Source organism: Cladophialophora immunda (genome assembly GCF_000835495.1).
Source record: "Cladophialophora immunda strain CBS 83496 unplaced genomic scaffold supercont1.4, whole genome shotgun sequence".
Taxonomy (NCBI): Eukaryota; Fungi; Ascomycota; class Eurotiomycetes; order Chaetothyriales; family Herpotrichiellaceae; genus Cladophialophora; species Cladophialophora immunda.
Genome location: NW_015622544.1, coordinates 528142 through 546324, shown reverse-complemented (window position 1 = coordinate 546324; position 18183 = coordinate 528142). Strand labels below are relative to the sequence as shown.

At 53.1% G+C, this 18183-nt stretch overlaps 7 protein-coding genes across 7 annotated transcripts; 5 read left to right on the top strand and 2 right to left on the bottom strand.

Annotated features, from left to right (window-relative positions):
- Nucleotides 1–1058: 1058 nt before the first annotated feature.
- On the top strand, nt 1059–2482 carry PV07_06578 (uncharacterized protein; the record flags this gene model as incomplete). The annotated part of the gene is made up of 2 exons (XM_016393567.1): nt 1059–2268; nt 2325–2482. The coding sequence occupies 2 exons, from the start codon at nt 1059–1061 to the stop codon at nt 2480–2482; spliced, it is 1368 nt and encodes a 455-aa protein (XP_016246986.1).
- Nucleotides 2483–3491: 1009 nt separating this feature from the next.
- Nucleotides 3492–5846, top strand: PV07_06577 (uncharacterized protein; the record flags this gene model as incomplete). Its single annotated transcript, XM_016393566.1, has 4 exons — nt 3492–3529; nt 3702–4001; nt 4075–4772; nt 4822–5846. 4 exons carry the CDS (start codon nt 3492–3494, stop codon nt 5844–5846), a joined length of 2061 nt encoding a protein of 686 aa, XP_016246985.1.
- A 491-nt stretch (nt 5847–6337) lies between these two features.
- Nucleotides 6338–8122, top strand: PV07_06576 (uncharacterized protein). Its single transcript, XM_016393565.1, has one exon. The coding sequence runs from the start codon at nt 6478–6480 to the stop codon at nt 7057–7059; it is 582 nt and encodes a 193-aa protein (XP_016246984.1). The 5' UTR covers nt 6338–6477; the 3' UTR covers nt 7060–8122.
- On the bottom strand, nt 7107–8771 carry PV07_06575 (RdgB/HAM1 family non-canonical purine NTP pyrophosphatase). Its single transcript, XM_016393564.1, has 5 exons — nt 8286–8771; nt 7786–7859; nt 7468–7649; nt 7315–7379; nt 7107–7239 (listed from the first exon to the last, which is right to left on the bottom strand). Exons 1-5 carry the CDS (start codon nt 8502–8504, stop codon nt 7165–7167), a joined length of 615 nt encoding a protein of 204 aa, XP_016246983.1. The 5' UTR covers nt 8505–8771; the 3' UTR covers nt 7107–7164.
- Nucleotides 8772–9041: 270 nt separating this feature from the next.
- Nucleotides 9042–11764, bottom strand: PV07_06574 (uncharacterized protein). The gene is made up of 3 exons (XM_016393563.1): nt 11617–11764; nt 10452–11558; nt 9042–10397 (listed from the first exon to the last, which is right to left on the bottom strand). Exons 2-3 carry the CDS (start codon nt 11133–11135, stop codon nt 9507–9509), a joined length of 1575 nt encoding a protein of 524 aa, XP_016246982.1. The 5' UTR covers nt 11136–11558; nt 11617–11764; the 3' UTR covers nt 9042–9506.
- Nucleotides 11765–11976: 212 nt separating this feature from the next.
- PV07_06573 (uncharacterized protein) lies at nt 11977–14496 on the top strand. Its single transcript, XM_016393562.1, has 4 exons — nt 11977–12352; nt 12406–12494; nt 12551–13847; nt 13905–14496. Exons 1-4 carry the CDS (start codon nt 12241–12243, stop codon nt 14003–14005), a joined length of 1599 nt encoding a protein of 532 aa, XP_016246981.1. The 5' UTR covers nt 11977–12240; the 3' UTR covers nt 14006–14496.
- A 414-nt stretch (nt 14497–14910) lies between these two features.
- Nucleotides 14911–18164, top strand: PV07_06572 (uncharacterized protein). Its single transcript, XM_016393561.1, has one exon. The coding sequence runs from the start codon at nt 15563–15565 to the stop codon at nt 17759–17761; it is 2199 nt and encodes a 732-aa protein (XP_016246980.1). The 5' UTR covers nt 14911–15562; the 3' UTR covers nt 17762–18164.
- Nucleotides 18165–18183: the final 19 nt, after the last annotated feature.

Below are 18183 nucleotides of genomic sequence, written 5' to 3'. Positions count from 1 at the left end.
TTTTCTTTGCCTCTGGGAGGTCGTTATATGCTGTCCGAGTGTCTAGGTACTCCGTGTGGCCCCCAGTACCTTTGGGAGGAAGTTCAACGCCTCGAAGAATAGAGACGCCTGTGCGGCGGGGGTTGAAAGCTCCATCTGCATGCCATAGCGCATTTCCATTCGCAGATGCTGTGCGGTGAGGATCCTTGACTGTCACGACCTCGTTCTTGTCGTCCAGGTTGCCTACGTCGAAGATCTCGTCGTTTGGAATCCTCATTGCCCTTCCTGCCAGTCGGTGAGCTCTGACGCTGTCGAGCTCCCCAAATCGTCGGCCAAGAGCAATAGCGGAATCATCGTCTAGCGCGGTCTTGCGAAGGACGACGACACCATACTTGTGGACGGCATCTCTCAGCTCTTCAAAAAGGCCATCGTCAATCGGCTTGGAGAAGTCAATGCCTTCGACTTCGGCAGCAAAAGTTTCTGCAAGTGGTGTAATCTGCAATCTGGTAACACTAGGCATGTTGGAGGCGCCTTTTTTGCAAATAATATGTGGTTTTGCAGGAGTCTAGTTTGAGCGTCACGACAGATTTCCCTGTTTCGAGTTAAGGCTAGGATATATCCCTCGTTGTCGGCACCCTTGCTTTTCTTACACTCTGGGTTCGGGTGTTGCTGGCCGTTTGCATTTCTCTCCAAGGCTCGGTTCCCCGCCCGGCTCTCTGGTCTCCGCGGTTCTTCGGAAGTGCAATCGTGGACCAAACTTCGCCAAGCGATGCCTGCAATGTAAATATACTGTATCAAGGGGTGAAAGGCGAAAGGGATCGGTTCACCGCTGGTCTGGCTGGGCATGTTCGATCTCTTTTGTTTGGTCCTCAACAAGATTTCTGAAAATGCCAACTCGGAGCGAGGTGGCTGCACATAATACCCGGCAGTCATGTTGGGTCATTATTCAGGGTCAAGCATATGATGTGACTGACATTATTGATGACCATCCTGGGGGGGCAGCAGCAATACTCCGGTTTGCTGGAAAGGTCTCTCCTAACTTCTGATGCTGAAGCAACGATGCTGAAGCCCACCACAGGATGCCACGCACGAGTATGTCCCTATACATCCGGAAGACACTCTTCCCAGATTTCTCGCAAAAGGTAGGACGCCTATTGACCAACACGGTAGATGCTAAAGAGCCTTCGGCAGACAAACATTTAGGTGCGGTCGAAATGACCACATCAGTTGAAGTTACAACCAGCACGCCTCATGCATGGGAAAGGCAGCATGCAGACGACATACCTCTGAAGCTTTGTCAAAATCTCATGGACATGGAACTGCAAGCATCCAAGATGTTGACCGAAAGAGCATTCACCTATTTCCACTCTGCGGCTGAATCTCTGAATGCCTTGGAAGCCAACCGGAGAGACTGGGCAAAAGTATCTTTCCGGCCTCGAGTGCTCAGGAACGTTGCTCAGGTCGATATGTCGTGCAGAATCATGGGACAACCCAGCAGTCTCCCAATTTTCATCTCTCCAATGGCAATGATCAAGCTGGCAAACAAGGACGGCGAGTTGGCTTTTGCACGTGGAGCTGGGTCAAAGGGTATCGCGTCTGCATTCAGCACTTACACGTCCTGCTCACACGAGGAGATAATGCAATGCGTCAAAGCTGAAGGACTGCCACAGACGCAATTCTTCCAACTATACGTACCGAGGAAACGAGAAAACGCTGTGGAGCTCATCCGCATGGCACGCCGCTTAGGTTTTAAAGCGTTGCTTGTAACCGTGGATACGCCGGTTGTCGGCAAGAGGGAAGAAGACGATCGCTATAAGGCTCGAGTGGAGTATCAATCTGGCGTGGAGGACACACCTCGGACACTGGATACCTCAGCATCAGAAGAGAAGCCAATCCTCCGAGGAGTTCACTCATCAACATTGAACTGGGATGACCTGGGCTGGATTCGAGACACCTGGGGAGATTCAGGCCCCATTGTCTTGAAAGGCATTCAGAGCGCCGAGGACGCCTTGCTCGCATGTCGAGCCGGCGTAGATGGTATCTACCTTAGCAATCATGGTGGCCGACAGCTTGACTTTGCACCAAGTTCAATGCAGACCTTGCTCGAGATTCGGAGATTCTGTCCTGAGATTATTGGGAGAATAGATATCTACCTCGACGGCGGAGTGAGAAGAGGAAGTGATGTCCTCAAGGCCATTTGCTTAGGAGCCAAGGCTGTGGGCATTGGGCGGCCGTTCGTCTACGCGCTCGGCGCCTATGGACAGCAAGGTGTCGAACGCGCAATCGAATGTGAGTACAGGACGGAATTCTGTCTGATTAGATCCGCGGCTAACTTCTTATTGCAGTACTTAGCGACGAGGTGGAGACGACGATGAGGCTCCTCGGGGTAAACAGCTTGAGTGAGCTGAGCTCTCTCTATGTCAACACCAAGGAGCTGGAGAAGAGCATCGTAGACGAGATAGACACGAGGCCCCGGCAACGGTATGCAGGGGCTCGCCTGTGACGGATTGGTTATTTAGTATCCGAGGGTTGCGCTGCCACAAACAAATGTTTCGTTTTGGTCTGATTGAACACTCTGGTGCAGTTTCACCTCGACGATGCGGTTGTCTCGGCCCGAAGACGGCGAATTCTTACTCCGGGCTCCGGACTCCCTACGCCAAGACTGCGGGGGCCCAGACTGTGGGGTTGTTCCTCGGAAAACGCCAGCCGCAACTGCACCCTCAGCCTCGGGACCTGCCTTCTTCACGGATTTGGTATGCCGAGTATGTGTACGGCTGTTGGCCGTTGGCTCCTTGCTCGTCGCCATGTCCAAGACAGGAAAGTTCAAACCCGCGATGAGTCTACAGGATCATAGCGCGCACACATTTCCACGGGCTCGAACGTCTGTGCCTGCGAAACAGAGCGTACCCCACGGATGAGCCAGTCGGAAGGTTTCATGCCAGCACTTGATGTGGACTCAGGAGCTCTTATGACTCGATTCTACACCATTGGATCTCGTAGGAGGCATTGGCCAGACGAGTCTATGGCATAACCAAGACCTCTGTCCAACCGCGACAGGGGTGCTCGGTACAGCGAGTGGAGAGGCTTGCATTTGACACTCTCGCGCGCCTCAAGTGCTAAACCCAAGACCCAGGAATCATCGAATTGAGTCTCCTTTGCTTTCCCCGCAATATTCCCTCGGAACCTTCTGAAGCGAGGGTATTGTGGGCCTGGCGAATGTCAACCCCAGAATCCAGTCGAATTTGATGCTGCGAATACATTGTATCAGGCTTCCCGTGTTCTGTGCATGCTCTTTTTCTTGATTGAATTCTCGAGCAGGTGTATGCATTATCGATTCTACCAGGTCGATTCCACATGCGTTCAGACGACGTCTTTGCGACGCGACGAGGCGCATCACCTCTGGCGGAGGACGCGTCCAGCACCAAGCGACAAAAGAGATCCCCCACAGTGCGGTCCCGAGCCTCGTTGGCTTGCCACAGCTGTCGTCAACGCAAGATCAAGGTCAGTAAGCAATGGGTTCCCATGAGGGCGATGTCAATGCACCAGGAGGGTAAGGCTAATGTTCTCTTAGTGTGATATTCAACGTCTCCCTACCGGGTCTACGTGTACCGGATGCCGAATTTCCAACATCGACTGTCACGTTAGCCAGTTTTCGGATCGCAGGAAGTCCGTGACGTGGATTCTGGGCAGGTGTACTCTGTGAGCTGACAGTTGATTCTCAGGCACGGCTCTCGCGAGCACATTGCTACCCTTCAGGAACAAATCCGATCGCTGGAGGGTTTGGTGCGCCAAATCCTTCCGGAAGGGAATACTGCAGTTGGCAGTGGTGAAGCAGAGACCGCAACGCAACTGAATGTGCAGCCAGCTACGGCTATTTCCACCACATCCACTGGTGAGGGCATAGAAGGGCAGCAAGACATCGCCTTCGTCCACAGTCGCCAAGCTTCGTCAGTGGTTGGACAGCCAGGCGCAAACAATCACGACTCCCCTCGACGCAGCGGAACACAACAACATCCTGCAGAGTATGTTGCTCTGTATGCCATGTTCGATGTCCCCAAGGACTGTGTTCTTCGTACGAAGTGCTGACTTATCCAGGCAACCAAGTCCAGAAACGACAGATGTTATCACTAGCAAGCTCGTGCCGCGGGAGGGTTCACTTCATAGCGCAACTAATGTCATGCCGGAACCTCGCGGCAAGTCTTCATGCGTGAATCAGACACCGCAGATCGAGCCTGAGCGAAGACCGAATATGGCCAGCTTGAGTCCCATCGACAACGAAAGGCAGAGCCGCACGCCGCAAGTCTGCCCTGGAATTAACGGTGAGGAGGGAATTTCCGAAGACTCTGGCATATACTTTGGCCCGACCTGTCAACTCCATGTTTCGTCACCTTCTGATGTGGTGAGAAGTGTGTCGAGCCTCCATCCTCCACCTCCTGTCACGCAGATCGACCTGGACTCGGACCGTCTGAAAACCCTCCTGTTCAACAACTACTGCAACTTTCAGACCCTTTCAGTCAACATCATCCATCGAGAACTCTTTCTATCACACCGAGCGCGAGGCTTGCGATCACAGCACTACTCCAGGTTTCTGGAAAACTCCCTGCTGGCGTGCAGCGCGCGCTTGAGTACTTCGGCTGCGGTCCGCGCGTTGGGATCAACCTTTGCGATGCGCGCCAAGTCAGAAATAGTGTCTGAGTTGGAAGATCCCAACGTGGCGACGTTGCAGGGAATGCTGCTCCTCAGCGACTACGAGATGACTGAAGGGCGGGATCGAGTTGGTTGGATGTACTGTGGTGAGGACTCCCTCCGCCATCACTGTTTGCCCCCCTGATCAAATGCTAGGTATTGCTTGTCGACTCATTGTTGACCTTGGTCTGCACCACACGTGGAGCAAGAACAGTGACCAAGATGCCTTGAACGCCCCTGGTGGAAGGTTCCGTGGCTCGGTCACATTAGGCTGCTTCGTCTACGAGACCCTTTGGAGCTTGTACCTGGGCCGTCCGAGCCACATTGCGATCTTGAGCCCGTCCCTTTCTTCGTATGCCGGCCATGTATCCGACAATCTGACCCTGAGGGCGTGGTTTGACTTGTGTGTACTAATCGCCGAGATCACGACAATCCTCGACAAGGACTCGCCTATGCAGCCAAGCACTCTTGATCGGCTGTCAGAACTTGACGGCAAGCTGCGCAGGTGGTATGCATCACTGCCCGCCGATATCGCACTTGATTATGACAACGTCTCCGGTCTCGATGCAGTCGCGTACGGTCTGCATATGCAATACTTGCGGGTGCAGATGTTGCTGCATTCCCTCCCAATATCAACCCACCGGAAGCGCAAACAAAGCGAAGGCAACGATCAGCCTCCGGTCCTCCACAACTGGACCGCCGAGTCTTCTCGTCAGCTTGTGCATGACAACGCGGTTAAGATCGCCCAGCTGGGTATCACATACCGACAGATTTTTGGGGTGGAAACCACTCCATCTGTGATGCTGGATAATCTATACGTGGCGGCGACCGTCTTCATCTCCACCGTCCTGGGAGCTGAGCACTCCTCCGTCGACGAGGATGACCTTCGGTGGCTCCGGTTGTTGGATGAAATGATGAAAGACCTGCAGCCTCATTTCCATATCACCGCCAGGATGAGGAGAACTCTTGCCCGGATAGTGGAGGGTTGTTCCCTGCTTGTGGATGTCTTCACGGATGATGTGCGGACGTCGCCCGCACAGTACAATAACAGTAACGGAGGCCTGGACACTGCACACGGCGGCTCCTGGGGTTCTCTCGAAGCTGCCGTCAACGACTTTGTCCTCGACCCGAGTCTCTTCAACTTTGTCGACTTTGAGCTGGTTGGCGATGGCGGGGAGTGAATTCGGGGGTTGAGGCATTGGGAACACCTTGTGCATCATGACATAGAATCAAGCGGCACAAATGCCATACGAGAGAGACTATCACCCATCCTGGTAGGGGGACCGCAGCAAATCCAAGAATTCTCTGTGTAGCGGAATGAGCAGATGATACGACTTGTAAGAGAGATCCGAAGTGGGCGATTCTTTACTTGTAAATAGGTAGATTGTTGGTGCTAAATCTTTATCATGAGCTGAAGGAGTGTTGTAGTCAGATATTTTGTGTGGTTGGGCTCTGCGCACATCTAGAGTCTGGGTGCCGAGTATAGGAAGGGAGAACGGGTGTAAAGCAATGCTGTCCATCGCCTCACTGTCACCATAACCAGTAGACACTCCACTGAAGGCGGCTCGCTAGTTGGTGGCGGAAGACGCCTCGCCGCATTGCGTTCCGCCCTCTCCCTCACAGAGTCCCACTATTAATATTATTCGACACCCGCACTGCCTCCGCACCAAAACTTTTTTGGCCGCACGGGTTGAACTTATTGTAGAGATCGCACAAGCAAACCAGTCTGAACCCCAGCTTCTCTCCCTGTCCCCTTTCAGACCCGTTTCTGCACCGAAAAACGGACTCTCCAATCGTCTGGAGCCAGAGATAATGCGCTCTCTGCCCAACATCATCATAACGGGCACCCCGGGCGTGGGCAAGACCACCACCTGCACACAACTGCTCGGGCTGGCCTCGTCCGCAACACCGGCCATCAACCTCAAGCCTCTTTCGATCAACGACCTCGTCAAGTCCCGCTCCTGCCACTCCGGCTACGATGAAGACCTGCAGAGCCTGATCGTGGACGACGACAAGCTCATGGACGAGGTGGAGAAAGACATCGCTGACGGCGACGGCGAAGGCGGGTGGGTGATTGATTGGCACTCCACCGCGGGCTTCGCGGTGCGCTGGGTCGATCTCGTGGTTGTGCTGAGGTGTGAAGAGACGAGCGTCCTCTACGACCGCCTCGCCGCCCGGGGCTACAAGGACGCCAAAGTGCAGGAAAACATGGACGCCGAGATCTTTGGCGTGGTGACCGAGGAGGCCAAAGAGGGATGGGGCGACGAGGAGGAAGGGCGGGTGGTGGAGCTGAAGAGCGTGAATGCAGACGACATCGAAGAGAACGCGGAGAGGATCCTCCAGTGGGTGAAGAATTGGATCAAAGATCATACGACGGATGGTAAGGGGGATTAGGAGGGCAGTGAGAAGACCTCGACAGGGAATTTCTTCTATTGCTTTGACGCATCATGTCTGTCACGGAGTCTATGATTCTATCGGAATGAGGGACCGCCCGAGAAACTACGGCTCCAGCTCGCCGCCAGCAAGCCAGGCTTTGAGCTTTGCTAGAGCCTTGCCGCGATGCGAGATCAGATTCTACACAAGGAGAGTGGTCAAAGATGCCGCCCAGGACGAGAAGAGAATGGGGAGGGGTTTTGGAAAGGGACATACCTTCTTCTCCTTCTCCATCTCAGCATATGTCTGGCCATCCTCGAACTCGAAGACGGCATCCCAGCCTGTGTGATGCAGTGGTCAGACAACGGCCGTGGCAAAGTGGCAACCAGCCTTCATGCAAAAACCTCGCGGCGGAAGGGTTCCACATACCAAAGATTGGTGGCCCTCTGGCCGGCACGATCTTGCCCTGACACCGCCCCTGGAACAGAATCGGCTCACAGCCAGGTCCTTCGCAGTACGCAAAGGTACATACCGCGAAGGCGGTCTTGTCTTCGTACGCGGCGAGCATCTTGTTGAGCCCGTCGTGGCCAAGAGCCTGGAGGAAGTACTTGCTATTTTGAGGGACGTACATGGTTAGTGGCTGCAAAAGGGAGTGATGATGGTTCGTGGAAGAGAAGGTGGACTTGAAAAGGATGACGACTTGACGCTGAAGGATGCTTTCAAATGAGGATTGTGGAAGGAACTCACATATAGGGACCTGGTAACCCTTTGAGGGCCTGGAACTCCAGCGCCGTGTCTTCCGTAAGGACTGGGCCGTTTACCTAGTCGGGATACGGGGCGTTAGTCTATCCATTCGGCAGAGACAAGATGCTTTGTAGCATAAACCAGCGGTCACCGCGAGGCTAAGGCTCAGACCCTTGAGCTCTGAGTGTGTCACAGAGCTCTTGTCTTGCCATTGCTCCCCTGCACGGTTCCTGCCAGACCTTCCCCTGAATCCTGTCCCTTTGGTTCGCAGAGGAGGAAGTAAATCTGGGCCTTCTTGAATACTCCATCATCTCATTTCCACGCCCGATTCCACCATCGCATGCCCTCCTGACATATTGCCCCGTCTCTCTCCACACCTCAAACCAAGCCGCTTCACCCATCGAATTCTCCTCCTCCGGGGTAACAAGTAGAAGAGACACCATAAAAGTCCAAAAAAACAAAACATAGAAAAGACCAACGAATCCCAAAAAGTGCACACTCACCGCCCTCGCCGCCCTCGAGGCCTTGTCCCTCGCGACCTCTTCAATAGTGCCCTGGATCTCGGCGCCCTCGACATTGCGGCTCTGCAGATCCAGGCCGGGGACACCGCCGAGAATGGCACGGACTTCGGCCAATTTGTTGGCGTTGCCAGTGATGAAGTTCAAGACTTTCGGGCGCGGTTGTAGCGGTTGCGGTTGCTGGGCTGCAGGCGCGAGAGACATGTTTGTATATTGGCTCTTATGGCAGGGGGAGAGGCTGTGAAGGGGTCCCGGGGTAATATGATATGGATATGTTATCCTAGGCCAGCCAAGGAAAAATAGATCATGAGAATTCGTGCAAGGCCTTGGTTGGCAGGGCCCAAAGCGTGCGCTGGTCGTTGAGACAAAGTAGGCAAGAGTTCGCTAGCTTCCCTCAGTTGCTGGTAACGACAGACTCGGCTTGAAAGGTATCAGAAGAACGAGGCAGAGAGCAGCATGCTGTGGTGAATTTAATTCACGTGTATTTTGATATCTTTAAAAGTGACACTGAGAGTTTGAAATGACAGATGCTACGAGGCTACGAGGCAGGCCTCGGGAAGAAGAAAAATCGCAGTCCGACAGAGAATAGACACCGTCTCAGAATCGAGCCAGTCACTCAACAGCGACGAGGTGGCCGCCAGATAAATATAGCTGATATTCATAAAAAAACTAGGGATGCCGCTCTTCCTAATGACAGAATAGATACCCTTTTCAATGATGGGTACCTTTGCGTCAATAGTGAATCACTGCTACTTCACTCATATCCAGATATATACCCTTTCTTGTCAGACTATGCCATTTTCTTTTTTGACATCGCCTACAGCCTGATGAAGTCACAAAAGGAATGCACGGAACTCGAATCCGAGCGTCAATAAGAGCAGCGAGAGCAATATCTCAGGCTCAGGAGCGGGCACTGGAGTGCGACGTGTACACAAATTAAAGTGTTCCTGCCAACTTGTTGAAGAATCCTATCAATACCTTCCCAGAGATGCCCCAAATATATCACAACCGGTTCATCCATCCTGCCATCCAGCTGCTCTGCAATAGTCATCTGTTCGACCAAACTCCCTCAGCATCCCCCTCGCAATGCAGTGTCGAAGAAAGATCCTCAAAAAGCCCTAGGCAGCAATGAACGAGTTTATCAATGCTCGCCTCTCGGGTGGATCAGGGATGATGATGAGAAACAATGCATGGTGCTCCCGCATGTTACGGCTGTCCCATCTTCAACCTAAAAAGTTCAAAGTCTTTGTAGCTCTCCAAATATCTCTCGTCTCTCCGGTGAGCTTTCAGAAGCTTTTCAGGCTGAGCACATCTGAACGTAGTGCAACGTGAAAAGGCAAGTTTTTTGAGTGCAGGGCTGAGGTGGAACATTGGATCGAAAACGACCAAATTGACAGCGCCATTTAGCCTTTGCTCGACCCCGACAATAGTCTGGGAATGGCCACGATGCTGAAAGTAGATTGGTGGTTTGTCCGTAAGGACCACTTTGTCGACGCTGTCTTTGGTCGAGTCATCGTCGAAATACTCGCAGACAGCACAAAGCATTGTCTCGAAGCCCTCGACCTCCTTTGTGGTGGAATAGCCGGTCGATTCGCAAGGGATATCAAGACTCGAAAATAATGCGTGCGCCTCCGGCGTGCCAATAAATTTTCGAGTGAATTTAATGCCGCCAGTCTCCTCACGCCCGCTGGCGTTGAAGCCCAGGTCCCAAGCATTTTCAATCATATCTTGAAGTCTCAGTATAGACGGCAGTCTTCCCCGAAAGTTCTCGGCGCCATTAGCGTCCGTGGCTTGAATGTAGGACACCAACATCTGGATATTGCGATAGCCACAGAAGCCACCCTCCCCTAGCATCTTGCACACGTGGAGAACTTGAGGGCTGCAATAAAATGCACGTTCGACCGTTCTGTCCAGCTGAGACAGCCGAGAGAGAACAGGGACCAGGTTAGGCGTCTCGTTGGCGACAGTTTCGACCCTGGTCAACGTGCCGTCGGGGCCGTATCTGTGAACTATCGTGACTTTGGCACCCCGCTCGAGCATTCGGCGCAACCATTTCGGCATCTGCTGCTCATGGGCGAAAGGACCCAATTCCGACCTCTGCAAACAGTTAGCCATGCCACGTCTAACATCATCAGACTCGGTCAAACTCACTCCGAGCTGTTTCGTCTGCCCAAGCTTTGTGGAGGCGGCCGAAATGGCTGATTTCCTCTTAGGAAATGCGGAAGTGCCGAGGAAGATCTCCTTGAGAGAAGGACCGCGTCTCTTTTCGCTACGAGGAGGAGTGGTGTTCTCACGTATCTGATCGTAGTTTCGAAGAGACTTTGGGATATTAGTGCTAAACGAGTTTGAGATATTGGCTAATGGGCGTTCAGCAGTTGACTCGGGTGTCCAAAGCTCGACATCACTGCTTGGTATATCAGCATCATCCATGGAAACACTCTCCTGAGCGTGCATGTCCGAATGGGCATCGAGCTCGAGAAAATGTACGCGTTCGCCACAGACACATTGTGCCCATGAATCTTCCTTTGCAACGCGAGAGGATGAAGGCGGTTCTTGTAGATTCGTTGCGCTTTCCGCTGCCTGAATTTCACCACGGGCAGGAACATTCGGACGGTCTGGTAGGGCTAGTTCGGCAGGCAAGCCTGCTTCCTCAAAGGCAAGAAGTTGGGCCAAGTCGGCATCGCTTAGCTGGGATGCGGCATCGTAATGCTGTTGACCGTCAGGCTGTCGGCTGCCATGAAGATGCTGCACGTGCCTCTCGAGAGAGTCGATATCATTGCTGCCGAAGGTGCAGAACGGGCAAGTCAGATATTGTTGGCGATTTTCGTTGGCCATCACGACCCATGAATATACGACAGATTTATAGATGAGACGAGATTTAGGAAGACTCCATCTTGCGCTGGCTGGGATGTCAGGCTGTAGGCGAGCCCAATCGGTCACTTCAAGCACTGCCTATCACGGGCTGCTGCCTCCTGGTCCACCAACACCTCAATATTTTTCAGCAGAAGTGATGAAGCGCTGTGAACAACTAGGTAGACTGGTGACGGACGACAGACGACAACACAGGGGCCGTTCCGCCTCAACTCCGCGTGGCAGTGCTGGGTGTCTTGTGTACGGAGATGAGGAATGTCCCAGGCATGCTGGACAAGTGGGCGAATAAGGAACTAGCAGGCCGCGTTGGTTGCCAAGGTGAGCTCAAGGAGGATTCTCGGGGGAAGGACAACAGGAATGACAAGGGGTTGTGGAATGTCACTCCATCTTCAAATGTCCGTGTCAGCAATGAAGAACTCTCACAGGCTTTGTTCCGGGGGGTTACCTGGAAACGAGCGGGGACAGTGACTGGCTGATGGACTGCAGTGTGCCCAGGTCAATAGGGCGATTCACTCAGCCTTGCCTGCTCCTTGGGTTGCATTCTGAGCGGGTGATATCTGCAAGGGCGAGAAGCTGCGTTGCCGGTGTGGTTGATATCAGGACGAATATGGAGTTGGAATGACAGAATGACAAGCCACCCACATGCCCTTGGAAGCCCATTCTCACAAGACCCAAGCATGTATGACTAAAAATGGCAACCAGACACGAAATGACGCCACGGGTCTGGCCGCCACATTATTCGCCGATTCTCGCAGCCGAGCACAGTCACTCCCCTCACCGCCTCGAGGACCCCTCGAGAATTTTCAAAAATTCTGCCGTCTGGAGGATTATGACTGACCGAGTGAGAGACTTTTTGCAAAATCGGCCCCAGAATCATCTCCGTCTGTGGTAGTGGGATACGATGCCAGTCACTGACTTGCTGGTCACCTCGTAAAACCGCCCTTCGCTCTTGGATGCTCGTTTACTTTCGTTTGCTCGCTAGCTACGACACTCCTTTTCTTTCCCTCACATGTCCCAGTGACAGTACTATGGTTCCCAGTCCTCAATTGCCACAGTCGTCCTCCTCGCCATGACCTCGCTCACCCTCTCCAACGGTCTACACACCGAGGTCCCGCTCGTCAATGGGGTGAATGGCACTCGCACACCAAGATCTCGTCCTATTAATGTCTTGAAGTTTGGCGGTGCGTTGGGTCCTGCCACGTTATACCTGACCGCAGTTACTGACTCACCCAAGGAACTAGTGTTGGGAAATTCCCTTTGGATATTGTCAACGTCGTCAAATCCTGTTCCTCTGGCACCGATGTTGCAATAGTCTGCTCAGCAGTACGTATCACTGACCGCCGATTCCACCGTTGCACTCACTGATCCACCATGTCTAGAGATCTAGCAGCACTAAAGCTGCGGGCACGACGAACCGTCTATTACGAGCGGCCACCGAGGCAGAGAACCACCGATCCCAAGATTTTAAACGTTTAATCGAAGATGTCCGGCTCGATCACCTAGGGGCTGCTGAAACCTACATACAGTCCGAGAAAATAAAGTCGCAGTTAAAGGCACAATTTGAAGATGAGTGTTCGTTGGTGGAGCGGATATTGGAGGCTGCCCAGACTCTGGGCGAGACGAGTCCCAGATCCAGAGACAAGGTCATGAGCACGGGAGAGAAGCTCAGCTGTCGTTTTATGGCAGCCCTGCTCCGGGACCGAGGTATCGACGCGGAATACGTCGACCTGGCAGACGTGATAGACTTCAGAGTCTCTCATAGTCTGGATCAGCAGTTCTACGACAACATGGCATCCAGGTTGGCAGAACGGCTCCAGGATATCCCTACGGGCATCGTACCCGTAATCACAGGATACTTTGGAACCATTCCCAGAGGTCTGTTGACCACGGTTGGTCGAGGATATACAGACTTGTGCGCCGCCCTGGTTGCCGTCGGCATCGGAGCGAACGAGCTACAAATATGGAAAGAAGTGGACGGTATATTTACGGCCGATCCGCGCAAAGTGCCAACGGCAACGTTGATTCCTCGGATCAGCCCAGCAGAAGCTGCTGAACTCACCTTTTACGGGTCCGAGGTCATACATCCTTCCACCATGGACCAGGTCATCCGAGCACGGATACCCATACGTATCAAAAATGTGATGAATCCACGAGGAGAGGGTACCATCATCTATCCAGATTCTCCGTCAGAGTTGGCCTCGACGCTGGCCGGACACGACCCCAAGCTTTTCCGATCGAGGAGCCCCAGCCAGCTCACGGAGGGTGAGAAGCCGAAGCGACCGACGGCCATTACCATGAAGCACAAGATCTTGGTCATGAACATTCATTCCAATAAACGAGCACTATCGCACGGGTTTTTTGCTGGAATCTTTGCAACCCTCGACAAGTGGCGGCTGTCGGTCGATGTTATTTCCACCAGCGAGGTGAATATGTCCATGGCCTTGCATTCGGAAGCGCCTCTCTACACCGGAGGAGGCGATGACGAATACCAGATCGTGGACCACGACCTCCGGGGGGCCATCGAGGAATTGCAAAATTTTGGCACTGTGGACATTATTCCCGAAATGGCAATTGTCAGCCTGGTGGGCAAGCAGATGAAGAACATGATCGGCATTGCTGGGAAGATGTTCTCGACACTCGGTTCAAATAATGTCAACATCGAAATGATCTCGCAAGGTATGGTCACCCGCCATGGTTTGGAACTCTCTCCATCTGTGCTAACATTGTAAGCAGGAGCTAGTGAGATCAACATCTCTTGTGTGATTGCGGAACGCGATGCCGATCGAGCTTTAAACATCTTGCACACCAACTTGTTTACGTTTCTCGAACCCTGATTGTGCATTTTGAGCGATTGAACAGCATCTAATACTATTTACCGGAGTTTTGCATAGAAAAAAGAGGGGGGGCACTAGTGGTATCAAAAAGGAAAGCATCCGCAACCCGGGGTTGGACACTAAAATGGGAGGCACTTTCGAAGAGTCTTGAGATTTGGACATTCAGCTGGCATCTTGGGGGCCCACAGTGGCGGTTATATTCGGAGATGTCACGGACAATGTCGACGACAGCAATGGAGTAGATGAAATGATTTCAACAGGGGACATGATCACCCACCACAAGCCACCGCCATGACAGATGTCAATCAAAACAAAAGATCCAACATCTCCCCCAACATGACATCAATCCAGGCGGGGGGGTTGTCACTGTGGTAGAGTTAAAATGAGCAATGCTAGACCGATGAACGATGAACAGCTATAGCCTCGGTATTGACTACCCGAAGACTAAAGTCCTGTCGTACTATTATCACCTAGAGAAGCAAGCAAAAAGGCAGCGGAAATGACCTTTTGAGCGGGAAGAGGAGAGGGAAAGCAACAGTGCACTGACGCAGCAGTCCGGAACAGTGGTTGTTCCGTTCCGGAGGACGCGCTCCAGACGCGTCCTGCCATCCACCAATCAGCGCACACCACCGTCCCGGACTCGCACCCACTCCCTGACACCAAACCAGGGAACAAGGTGGGAGAGACAACGGGCATTCCACGTCAGTCGAGTCCAATCGAGATCCCATTGATTGGGTGTGGATAAAGCACCTAGCTCAGGCCCGGCCACTGCGAACTCCTCAGAATCAAGGCGTCCGTAGCGCCAAAGTCTCGTTGGAGCCAAGATCCATCACGCTGCGCGTCTTCACATCGGCCTCAGTCACCTGTCAGTGGCATCGAGACCTCGCAAGCCCAAGCCTTCGACGCCTCAATAGCCCACCAGGCCCGCGTCATTCCAGGCATTCCGTTCCAAGGTCGAACTCCTCTCGCCCACACCTCCGCTGCCCTCGAAGTTTGTTCTTACCCGGCCCTGCTTCGCCCTCTTCCTGCCTGCATTTCCCCTCTTAAGAACTGGACTGCCTCCTCCTACGTACAGCTTACTCTCGCATCGATTTTGACGCGATAGGCCTGGTAAACAACACACCTTTATGAACCTCAGCATTTGTCAACTTTCACGCAATGTCTCGATTCATTCGATAGTCGCGATTCGACTCTCGACCTCTATCCCCTTCGACGGTTCAGCATTCATACCATCCGCCCCCTCGGTCCTCCGACGAGCACTGCAGCTGCGGCCTCGATCCTCCGCGCCCCTCCCGCACAGACACGCTCATACCTCCATCCACCTCCCTAGCCGTGAGAATTGAACCTCTTGACGCCCTTGCTCGCCGCTCGAGACTGTTCTCAAAAGTGCCCAGTTGCCCGTTTCCTCAGGGTTGGCGGCTCTGGACCAATCTCAGCCGCACCCTTTGGACAACCTCAAAAATCGGTTAATGGAACCTGTGCAACTCACTTTCACGCGACTTTCTCTCTACACTCGGTCTGTCCTGTATCTGTGAATACTCTGCATCACTTTTCGCCATGGCGTCGACGCGTCAGCACCCGTTCGTGCAGATTTATCAAGACCCAATGCCTGTTCCGACGAACAATATCTCACACATGAACCGACCTCGACCGCGTTTGCAACCTTCGGCTATGCCTCTGCAGCCACTCAGAAACCCCCCTGCTCCTCACCCACGCCCGGAGGTTATCCTCAATGCTCCAATGGTACCCGGCCAACAGATATCCCCTCTCAAGAGCACACCGTTATCTCCTCCAGCGCCTTACTTTGGAGACCTGAACTACGTTCCCATCCCTCCGCCTATGACGGCAACTCATATCTACACTGACTCGCCGGCCAAGCGACATGCTGTTCCTTCCAGTCAGCAATATCGTCCCGTCCAAATGGCGCAGCCAATGTTTACCACCTTCGACATAAAACTCGACTCATATGACCAAGAGAATTTCGGGGCCACAACTACGCAAGATAACTTCGTCGACTTTCCAGAACCCTCGTACGTACGAAAGCAACCTCTTAAGCGATCATATTCAGAAGCGCAGATGACGAATGACCGTCCTTTCAAGAAGCCCCGGCAGGACGATGATTCCATCTTCCATCTACCTGACCCAGAGGACATGCCTCCAGTCGAGGATGATGGCAACAAGCCTTCTTACAGCTATGCTCAGATGATTGGGATGGCTATCCTGAGAGCACCAAATCGCCGACTGACTCTCGCACAAATCTATGACTGGATCTCTACTACGTTCGCCTTTTACCGCGAAGACACCAAGCAAAGCTGGCACAACAGTATCAGACATAACTTATCCTTGCACAAGGCTTTTACCAAACAAGAGAGGCCCAAGGGAGATGCTGGAAAGGGAAGCTATTGGGTCATTGAGCCGGGAATGGAGTCACAGTTCATCAAAGATAAAAATCGGAGAGGAACCAACATCACCCATATGACCATCAATGCCAACGTGATGCGTTCCGAGCCTCCGAAGATTGCTCAACAACTCTCGGATGCGTTGGCACCCAATCCTTTCCTTGGTCAGTCCAGTGAACCACCTCCACCTCGACCCCAGACGGCTCCTGCTCTTCCAGAACTCTCATCAGATGCTACCCTGCCCGCCTCAGACCCCGCTCTAAACGAGCATGAGACTGCGGAATTTGAAGACAGCGGCCTGGCTCCAGCTCCAAAGTCGTCTCCTCCAGATGCCATCAACTCCTCACCGCCTGTGGTTGCACCTCATCATCAGCGCGCCATCTCTTCCCCATCGGCCCGACAGCCACGCCCATCCGTGTCTCATCGACAAAACCTAAGCATTACCAAGAACGATGACAGCGGCTACTTTTCGTCCATTGAGTCGTCTGCGCTGCGCCCAAACAAGAATGCCGTGATGCTCACCTCGGAGCTGGACATTGAGCCTATGAGGAAGAAAAGAGGTCGTGCCGAGGAGGAGATTGTGCGAATCAGAAGCTCTTCACACGATCTCACTCCAAGCCATGCGAGATTCCGGCCATCAACAACGGAAGGCGCGCAGTCGTCGTCGCCCGTTCATGTCAGCCCAATGGCCCCTCAGAATCCAATGACTCCTGCTGTGGTCTTCAAGAAACCCGCCCGTCCTCCTCCTTCAGTCTCTCCAAACACACAACTTCTCCTGCATCGCAAAGCAATGCGCGATTTCGCAAACTCACCTATCAAAAGCTCTGGGCTGTTTTTGCTGGAAGAGGCAACATACAGTCCTCTCAGGTGGACGAGCCTCGCACCATCGTCTACTTTCCATGAGGAATCTTTTGAGATTTTTTCGGATCCAATCCTTGGTCTTACTCCGGGCACGCCGATGTGCGGCTCGTCACCACTAAAAGGATCTGCCTCTCGCCCAACATACGGTCGAGCATCGACGTCGACCAATGTCCTTACCGAGGTGTTTGGCAGCGCCCAGAAGCCCAACTCGAAGACCCCAACCCGTGGTTCTCTTCTACAGCCACGCGTGCGGGCTACACAAAACGGCTCGCCATTGAAGGCCTCCGCTACGCATGGCGCCGTCTTCGACGCACAAGATGATCTTTTTGATTTCAAATCATTCGAGAACGACAACTCGGATGACAACGACGAAGGTGTCGATATCCTTCAAGGCTTTGAGAAAATTGGAGGGGCACCGGCGCAAGCCAATGCCACCACATCGACTGACCATGCACGTCGACCATCATTGGGTCGCAGCTTTACTTCACGCTTCTGATGTGTTAATGAACTAGGTTGATACTCGCTCATCCACTGTTGGTTGAGTGGAGGAACTCTTCATGTCCACTGTCTTTTGTTATCTTGGGTGATACCACCGTGTCGTTGGATTCATGGTGTGGCGTGAGAGCTCATTGGAGCTTCCCTGCAGATTGCATACCGGCCGTTGAGTGCCTGGCTTGATTGTGAGCGAGCCCATGCTCTTGGGCCCCGCCTTGGACTACCTGCAGAGACAACTTTGCTATGATGTCAAGAGTTTATGACTTGTTATTATGCCCTTCTTTTTATGACGATATGGAATTGTATGACAGAGTAATCGGGACTGAATCTTGGAGGAGCGGCAAGTTGCTCGAGAACAGCCCCTAGATAGTTTAGCAGCAATGCAATGGGAATGCTCGTCTCGACTTTCCGGCGTCCACACGT

Bases quoted from the DNA above. Each gene is read 5' to 3' on its own strand.
- PV07_06576 (XM_016393565.1), top strand. From the start codon at position 6,478: ATGCGCTCTCTGCCCAACATCATCATAACGGGCACCCCGGGCGTGGGC.
- PV07_06575 (XM_016393564.1), bottom strand. From the start codon at position 8,504: ATGTCTCTCGCGCCTGCAGCCCAGCAACCGCAACCGCTACAACCGCGC. The intron at 7,380-7,467 runs GTATGTGGAACC...TGCATCACACAG, and splicing joins CAGAGGGCCACCAATCTTTG to GCTGGGATGCCGTCTTCGAG. The intron at 7,240-7,314 runs GTATGTCCCTTT...CTCCTTGTGTAG, and splicing joins AGATGGAGAAGGAGAAGAAG to AATCTGATCTCGCATCGCGG.
- PV07_06574 (XM_016393563.1), bottom strand. From the start codon at position 11,135: ATGGCCAACGAAAATCGCCAACAATATCTGACTTGCCCGTTCTGCACC. The intron at 10,398-10,451 runs GTGAGTTTGACC...AACTGTTTGCAG, and splicing joins GGCAGACGAAACAGCTCGGA to AGGTCGGAATTGGGTCCTTT.
- PV07_06573 (XM_016393562.1), top strand. From the start codon at position 12,241: ATGACCTCGCTCACCCTCTCCAACGGTCTACACACCGAGGTCCCGCTC. The intron at 12,353-12,405 runs GTGCGTTGGGTC...GACTCACCCAAG, and splicing joins TAATGTCTTGAAGTTTGGCG to GAACTAGTGTTGGGAAATTC. The intron at 12,495-12,550 runs GTACGTATCACT...CACCATGTCTAG, and splicing joins TTGCAATAGTCTGCTCAGCA to AGATCTAGCAGCACTAAAGC.
- PV07_06572 (XM_016393561.1), top strand. From the start codon at position 15,563: ATGGCGTCGACGCGTCAGCACCCGTTCGTGCAGATTTATCAAGACCCA.